This window comes from Sus scrofa, chromosome 2 (assembly GCF_054392235.1).
Source record: "Sus scrofa isolate SSC_HxYL_T2T_F1_AM1 chromosome 2, Sscrofa_HxYL_maternal_Yorkshire_Landrace_v2.0, whole genome shotgun sequence".
Lineage (NCBI taxonomy): Eukaryota > Metazoa > Chordata > Mammalia > Artiodactyla > Suidae > Sus > Sus scrofa.
In genome coordinates, this window is record NC_139384.1 from 78278691 (window position 1) to 78286888 (window position 8198).

The 8198-nt window shown below is 40.9% G+C and overlaps 1 protein-coding gene across 1 annotated transcript; it reads right to left on the reverse strand.

Annotated features, from left to right (window-relative positions):
- Positions 1-442: 442 nt before the first annotated feature.
- Positions 443-1420, reverse strand: LOC110259761 (olfactory receptor 7E178-like). Its single transcript, XM_021085508.2, is given in 1 exon segment — positions 443-1420. A coding segment is annotated over 1 exon segment (831 nt). The 5' UTR covers positions 1274-1420.
- Positions 1421-8198: the final 6778 nt, after the last annotated feature.

The following is an 8198-nucleotide window of genomic DNA, read 5'->3' on the forward strand; positions in this document are numbered from 1 at the left end:
ATTATTTTACTTTGTGTGTATGCTTTTATTTTATTTGCCACACCTGCAGCATGAATAAATTCCTAGGCCAGCAATCAAGCCACACCACAGCAGTGACAATGCCAGATCCTTAACCCACTGAGCCACCAGGGAACTCAGGAGCTCCTTAATTTTTATTTTATATTGGAGTATAGTTGATTTATAATGTTGTCTTACCTTCAGGTGTGCAGCAAGTATTCTGTCATGTGGTGGTTATGATCTGCAAAGATCCTAGAACTCTTTCTCAGACCCATTAAATAAAGGACAGAAGAAGCAAGAGTCAGGTGCTAAGCAAGGAGAACAGCAAAGGCCATAGGAGCTACAAAAAGGATGAAATAAGAGAGGGAGAATTTCAAGTCTACATGTTTAATGTTTCTACATTTCCCAAAGTACACTCCAAATGGGTGACACCCACATACTGAAATTAGATCATTTGGCCAAAGAACCTCCTCATGGCCCTTTTGATGTCCCTGTTCCTCAGACTGTAGATGAAGGGGTTCAGCATGGGGGTGACCACAGTGTATACCACTGAGGCCACTGCATTCTTCCTGGGGGAAAGTGAGAGAGCTGAACTGAGGTACACCCCAAGGCCTGTTCCATAAAATAAACAAACAACTGCCAGGTGAGAGCCACAGGTGGAGAAGGCTTTGTACCTCCCACCTGATGAGGAGACTCTCAGAATGGAGGAAGCAATTTTAGAGTAAGAGAAAAGGATCCCTGAGATAGGGAGAAAACCAGAGATGCCACCCACACAATACATGACTATGGTATTGGTGGAAGGGTCAGAACAGGCAAGGTTGAGGAGTTGAGAAGGATCACAGAAGAAATGAGAAATTTCCACATCTCTGAAGTAGGCAACTTTTACCACCACCGAACCGTGCATCTGAGAGACCAAAAGGCTGGTGAGGAGTGATACCAACACTAACAAGCTGCAGACACGTGGGTTCATGATGACCAAGTAATGCAGGGGGTGACAGATGGCCACAAACCTGTCATAGGCCATCACAGTCAGGAGGAGACTATCCAAACATCCAAAAAGCATAAAAAATGACATCTGTGTCAGGCAGCCAGCATAGGAGATGACTCTGCTGTGAGTCTGGATGTTCACAATCATCCTGGGGACAGTGGTGGAGGTGAAGCCCATGTCAGCCAAGGACAGGTTGGAGAGGAAGAATTACATGGGGGTGTGGAGGTGGGAGTCAGAGGTAACAGCCAGGACGATGAGCAGGTTCCCCAACATGGTGACCAGGTACATGGACAGGAACAGCCCAAGGAGGAAGGGCTGCAGTTCTGGATCCTCTGAGAGTCCCAGGAGCAAGAATTCTGAGACACCCGTTAGATTTTGTGGTCCCGTGTATCTCTGACACCTTTTGAAAAAGAAGAGAGAGAGGTTTGAAAGAAAGGAAACAGGTAAGTGAGCATGCGGTCCTACTATGTGCATATTTTGGATTTAGGATATTTACAAGCCAATATTCACACTTGGGGTCATACACCCTGGTACCTTCAGCACTATTTCACAAAGTTCCAAATCCAGTTTTCTTACAGCTCCTTTCTCACTGGATTCTACGTTATTCACCTCTTTCTATACATTGGCTTAAAGAATGTTAGAGGAGCAAGGAAATGGAGAGATAACAAATCCCTGATCATGGCAAAGGACAGTCTATTCTTTTAATGAAATATATTGAGTAAGAAAAAGCACAACATTGTAAATCAACTAAAGTTTAATAAAAACATAAAAGTTATATAAAAAAGAAATATCCCTCTCCCTTTTTGAAGAAAACCATTCTAATTAATACAGTTAGAATCAGCCTTAATTTATTCAGATATAACACAAGAATTTCTCTTGACTCAGAATGTTGATAATCTAGATATTCCTCGAACTATGTTATCTGGACTCTAAATAAAAGTCAAATGTTCATAATTAGAAAGGGGTTTTGGGGGGTTTTGTTGGGGAGGTCTTTGTTGCTTTTTTAGGGCCACACCCTTGGCATATGGAGGTTCCCCAGCTAGGGGTCTAATGGGAGCTGTAGCCGCAGGCCTATGGCACAGCCACAGCTATGCAAGATCTGAAACACATCTGCAACCTGCACCATAGCTCATAGAAGTGCAGGATCCTCCACCCACTGAGTGAGGCCAGGGATCGAACCCACAACCTCATGGTTCCTAGTTGGATTTGTTTCTGCTGTGCCACAATGGGAACTCCTAGAAAGGTTTTTTTATGTGTCTTTTATCTTCATGGGTTTTTATTATTCTTTGACTTTCTGATTTCCCCTATTTCTAGAAATGTATGCTCAATATGTGGGTTGTCTTTTAAAAGTCTTTTCAAGGGAAACCTATGCACCACTGGTGGGAATTAACTTTGTTTGGCCACTGTGGAAATTCCTCACCTTTATGGTTAAAGGGGAAACATGCTTTTGGGACAAATAGGGTATTGGGGCTGACATATAGACACCACTCTATATAAAATAGACAGGTAACGTGTATAGCACAAGAAAATCTACTCAATATTAGAATAGGGGAAAAGAATCTGAAAAGGAATGGATATATATATGATGGGTTTATTTTGCTGAACACCTGAACTAACACAACTTTGTAGGTCCACTATACACCAATAAAATTAAAAAAATAAATAAAACTGCCCTGTGATTTGCTTTTCCATTTTTGGGTATACATCTTAAGGAAATGAAAACACTAATAGGAAAAGTTACATGCACCGCTCTGTTCATTGTAGCATTATTTACAATAGCCAAGATATGGAAACAACCTAAGTGTCCATCAGTGGGTGAGTAGAGGAAGAAAACATGATATATACACACAATGGCACACGATTCAGCCATAAGAAGGAAGGAAATCCTGCCATTTCTGACATGTATGGACCTTGAAGGCATTAGGCTAAGCAAAATAAGTCAGATAAAGACAAGTCATGTAATTCACTTATATGTGGAATCTAAAATCAAACAAACAAACCCTAAACTCAGAGAAAAAGAGGTAAGATGTGTAGTTTCCAAAAGCTGGGGGTGGGGGTGGGGAGTGGGAAATTGGATGAAACGAGTCAAAATGTACACCCTTCCATTCATAAGATAAGAAGTACTAGGGGGTGTATGATACAACACAATGACTATAGTTGACACTGTTCTGTGGTATATTTGAAAGGTAGGAAAGCAAATCCTAAGAAATATCGAGAAAAAAATGCTTTTTACTTTTTCTCTCTATATACAATGATGGATATTAATTTATTGTGGTAATCATTTCATAAAATGTTTGTCAGATCATTATACAGAACACCTTAATTTTATACGGTGCTATATATCAATTACATGTCAAAAAACCTAGAAAAATAACTTTTCGACTGTAACATCTAAACTCAGTCTAGCTGGGAGTTCCCTGATGGTGCAGTGGGTTAAGAATACAGCATTGCCATGGTTGGAGCTCAGGACTCTGCGGTGGCATGGGTTCAGTCCCTGGCCTGGGATCTTCATGCAGCAGGTCCTGCCAAAAAGAGAAAAAAAATCCTTACTCTTGTAGACTTCACATTTTGGTAACTATAGGTTAGCAAATGCAAAGTCACAACCTCATTACCCCATAGATGGCATTAGTATACAGTGCACTTCTCAATCATTGAACAGGAGTCCCCGTTGTGACCAGTAGGTTAAGAACCTGACTAGTATCCATAACGATGCAGGTTTGATCCCTGGCCTTAACAAGGACATGATATTTCCATATCTCAGGTTTTCAAACCGGACTCTAAAGTGCATTGTTATCATAGGAAATCTATAATCCATCATATTAGTGCCACCAGTGCCCCTAAAACCACTGGTTCAGTATCCTAAGTCACAGATGTGTGTATAAATGCCTCAGCCTCTATGTGCTGGTGTTCTTTATCTGGAAATTGAGATGATAACAGCCAGCTCCACAGATGTGGGGCATCTTAGAGTGGTGGAACTTAAACATTTGGTCCTTGCTTTGTACCAGAATTATAATTATTTTTGGAATAGTGGGTTTATGGACGAAATGCAACCCTAAGAGAGTTTCAATAATCTTTTATTTGATTATAGTTTTACTTAAAGAATAGTTGATTTACAGCATTGTGCCAATTTCTACTGTACAGTACAGTGATCCAGTCATACATATATATACATTCTTTTTCTCATACTATCTTCCATCATGTTCTATCCTAAGAGATGGGATATAGTTCCCTGTGCTGAACAGTAAGACCTCATTGTTTATCCATTCTGAATATAATAGTTTGCATCTACCAACCCCAAACTCAGTGTCCTTCCCACTCCTTCCCTGTTCCCCCTTGGCAACCCCAAGTGTGTTCTCCATGTCTGTGAGTCTGTTCCTGTTTTGTAGATAGGTTCATTTGTGCCATATTTTAGATCCACATATAAGTGATATCATATGGTGTTTGTCTTTCTTTTTCTGACTTACTTCTCTTAGTATGAGAATTCCTAGTTGCATACATGTTGCTGCAAATGCCATTCTTTTGTTCTTTTTAGGGCTGAGGAGCATTCCATTGTGTATATGTAATTGGTTATATGGCAGAAAATCTGAAGGGTCTCTTTTCCCAGGGCATGCACATAGAATGACTTGGAATCCTTTTTCTTTTTCTTTTTTGGTCTTTTTGTCTCTTTTTAGGGCCACACCCACAGCATTTGGAGGGTCTCAGGCTAGGGGTCTAATCGGAACTGTAGCAGCTGACCTACCCCAGAGCCATAGCAATGCGGGATCTGAGGCGCACCTGCAACCTACACCACAGCTCACATCAATGCCAGATCCGTAACCCACTGAGCGAGGCTAGGGATCAAACCTGCAACCTCATGGTTCCTACTCAGATTTGATTCCACTACACCATTATGGGAACTCTGACTTAGAATCCTAAAATGTGTCTGAGCCCACATGATAAAACGTGGCTTCCCCTGCTCCTTCTGCCATTTCTTTTTAATATTTATGAAAATCACTGTGTTGTTCTTTGAGTAATTCAATGTCATGGAGCTATTAAGTGGAAAATAATAGATCCCATTGAGAGTCCATGTCATACACACAGGCAAGTACCATTTTATCTTGTCTCTTGTCCTATGGGGCATCCCATAAGCACAGGCAAGAAAGCATCAGTGTGTGCAAGCCATATTGATTATTCTGTGTTTATGCGAACCAAAGAAGGGTCTACTCAATAGTTATCATACCTGGGGAGCTAAGGATCAAGCATTGCTGCAAGCTGGGCATGGGTCGCAGACTCAGCTCAGATTGATGTTGCTGTGGCTGTGGTATAGGCCCAGCTGCAGCTCCAATTCGACCCCCAGCCTGGGAACGTTCATATGCCATAGGTCTGGCCATTCAGAAAGAAAGAAAGAGAAAGAAAGAGAGAGAGAAATCAGTGTGACTCAGTCATTTCCATCTAAGTGCTCAGTATCTACTTGTGTAGGGACAAAAATAAAATGTTTTGTCAGGTATTCATTCGAAATTACATGTCAGATCACAAGATACTTTGGCCAAATGACATGAACCTTAGGGTTATCAAAATTAATAATATTTTTATCAAAAAGTTTGCCCTTAGTTTATGCATCCATCCCATATTTACCCACATAGACAGTATCCATTCCCTGTTTCTTACTCAGTGAGGTGGTATCAAACCGAAATCAACTCAGATGACAATGTTGATGCTCTGAGATACTAAGAACTTGCTCCAGCTCACTAGATAATAAATGCAGCAGATAGGATTTAAAATTATATGGTGGATCTCTGAGTCACAGGTAGTTAACTTCTTCACACTAATACAACTCAGGAAGTTTAAACCAGAGATCCACAGGTCTTAGCCAATGACACATCTTCTGTACATCGTCTCTGTTTCTGGTCTCCTGAGTATGGATGATGTTATGTCTCCAATTTAAATGGAGAAGGCTGAATTACAGGAATGGAGGAGGAAGTGGACAGGTGAGGCAATATCCAGGAGCAGAGATCTGCCCTCAGCTGTTATGAGCCAATGATTTCTGTGATCCTGCCTATGATCTCAGCCATCCTTTCTACGGTTGGTGCCACCCACAGCTCCCCACTGCGGTTTACCTGTAACCTCCAAAGTGAAGATCACAGTAACCGGAGATGCTTGATGGAATGGCCAGAGAAGTGAAATGACTGGGTTGGCAAAGGGACAATGCTGGCCAGGTGTCTGTGTCTGCAGTCAGGCTGTTTGATTCAAAGCTGACTTCATCCTATTCTATCCCATGATCTGGTGCAAGTTACAATAAATAAAAAACCTATCATCCTTCTCTCATCTGTAAAAGAACAATAACCTGTACACATATATCTGAGGGGTGACTATGCAGATGAAAAGAAATAAGCTACGTGGAGCACTTAATTCAGAGCCTGGCCCTTGGGAATCTTTAATGAATATTCATGATACCACATAAATAATCATCTGGCATCATCCTCATAAACACCTTCATGATCATCTTGGAATGTTTAGGGGACAGTTTAGAGGGACTCATTTCCTGCTCTGGTGAGAGAGATGCCAACAGAACCTAGAGCCAGGATGGGAGGAAAGCAGAAATAAGACTTCTCACTGAGACCAACAGCATCAACTTCATATGCCTCTGAGCTGACTGCGTATTGGTGCCCTACTCGCTCATCCTCCAACTGTCCTGCTTATCCTGATGATGAAGAAACCATCCTGCCCCAGTCCCTCCTGTACTCAGTATCTCCAGTGGTACTCACTGCAGGGCACGCTGGGGCATGACAAAGGAATAATGATCAATTGCCCTTCTCAGGCTGGGTGAGTGATGAAGGTTCAGTTTCTGTTCACAGGACAGACAGGAAGACAGAGTCAGATGGACCCCTTGATGAAGACAATGACTATGACAGGAGAAGACACACGTACTGATCCAGCTGGACTGGGACCAACAAACTGAAATGTTGCAGGGCACAGGCTGCTTATTTACAGGAGTCTGGGCTTGAGAGCTCAATGCCCAGAGCTCATAATTAGCCAAATTGGTCCATATTATCTCAGTCTCTGAGGGTTTGTTAATATTAATGGTACAGGACTACAAGAGATCTCCTTCATAGGATTTGGGTCCTGCCCCTTCTCAGGAAGAATCTCACCCTTACTCCTCCTCCCGAGTTTACAGTTTCATACATCTTAATAAGAAAATTCAGACTTACTCTGTGTGCATGTATTAGTTTCATGTGTACAGCAAAGTGATTAAGTTATGCATGTATGCATATATGCATATATATATTATTTTCATATCCCTTTGCATTATAGTTTATTATAAAACACTGAAGATAGTTCCCTGTGCTATAGAGCAGATCCTTGTTGGTTATCTATTATATATAGTGTGTATATGTTAATCTCAAACTCCTAATTTATCTCTCCCACATCCCTTTGGTAACTATGTTTTCTATGTCTTTGCATCTGTTTTGTAAACACAGTTCATTTGTATCACATTTGTCTATGTGGCATCATTTTTTAGATTCTACATATAAGCGACATCATATGATATTTGTCTTTATGTGACTTCCTTCACTTAATATGATAATTTCTAGGTCCATCCATGTTGCTGCAAATGGCATTATCATTCTTTTTATGGCCCAGTCATATTCTACTGTATATATGTACCACTTTTTCCTTGTCCATTCATCTGTTGATGGACATTTAGTTTGCTTCCATGTCTTGGCACGGTGCTGCAGTGAACATGGGGGTGCATGCATCATTTCAAATGATAGTTTTCTCCAGATATATGCCCAGGAGTGGGACTACAGGATCATACAGTAACTCTATGTTAGTTTTTTTTTTAGAGAACCTCCATACTGCTCTCCACAGTGGCTGCACAATTTACATTCCCACAGACTTGTTAAATTAACCTCTATTGACATGTGAGTTTATAATCATCAAATGCATTCAAATGACCGAGTGATTTTAGGGAGAATTGGGTCTCTATAGCAAGAATCTGATGGTATTCTTATTTTCTCAGTTAATTTTTTTGATTGTGGAAGCAACACTCAACATGAGATCTACCTTTTTAACAGATTTTGAAATATTCATATATTATAATTGACTGTAGGTACACTGTTGTACAGCACATCTGTAGGGCTTGTTCATCTTCATTCACTGAAATTTTACGCCGTTTTATGAGTAATTCTCATATTATTTCCCTCTCCTGCCAGCCCCTGGCAACCAGCTTTCC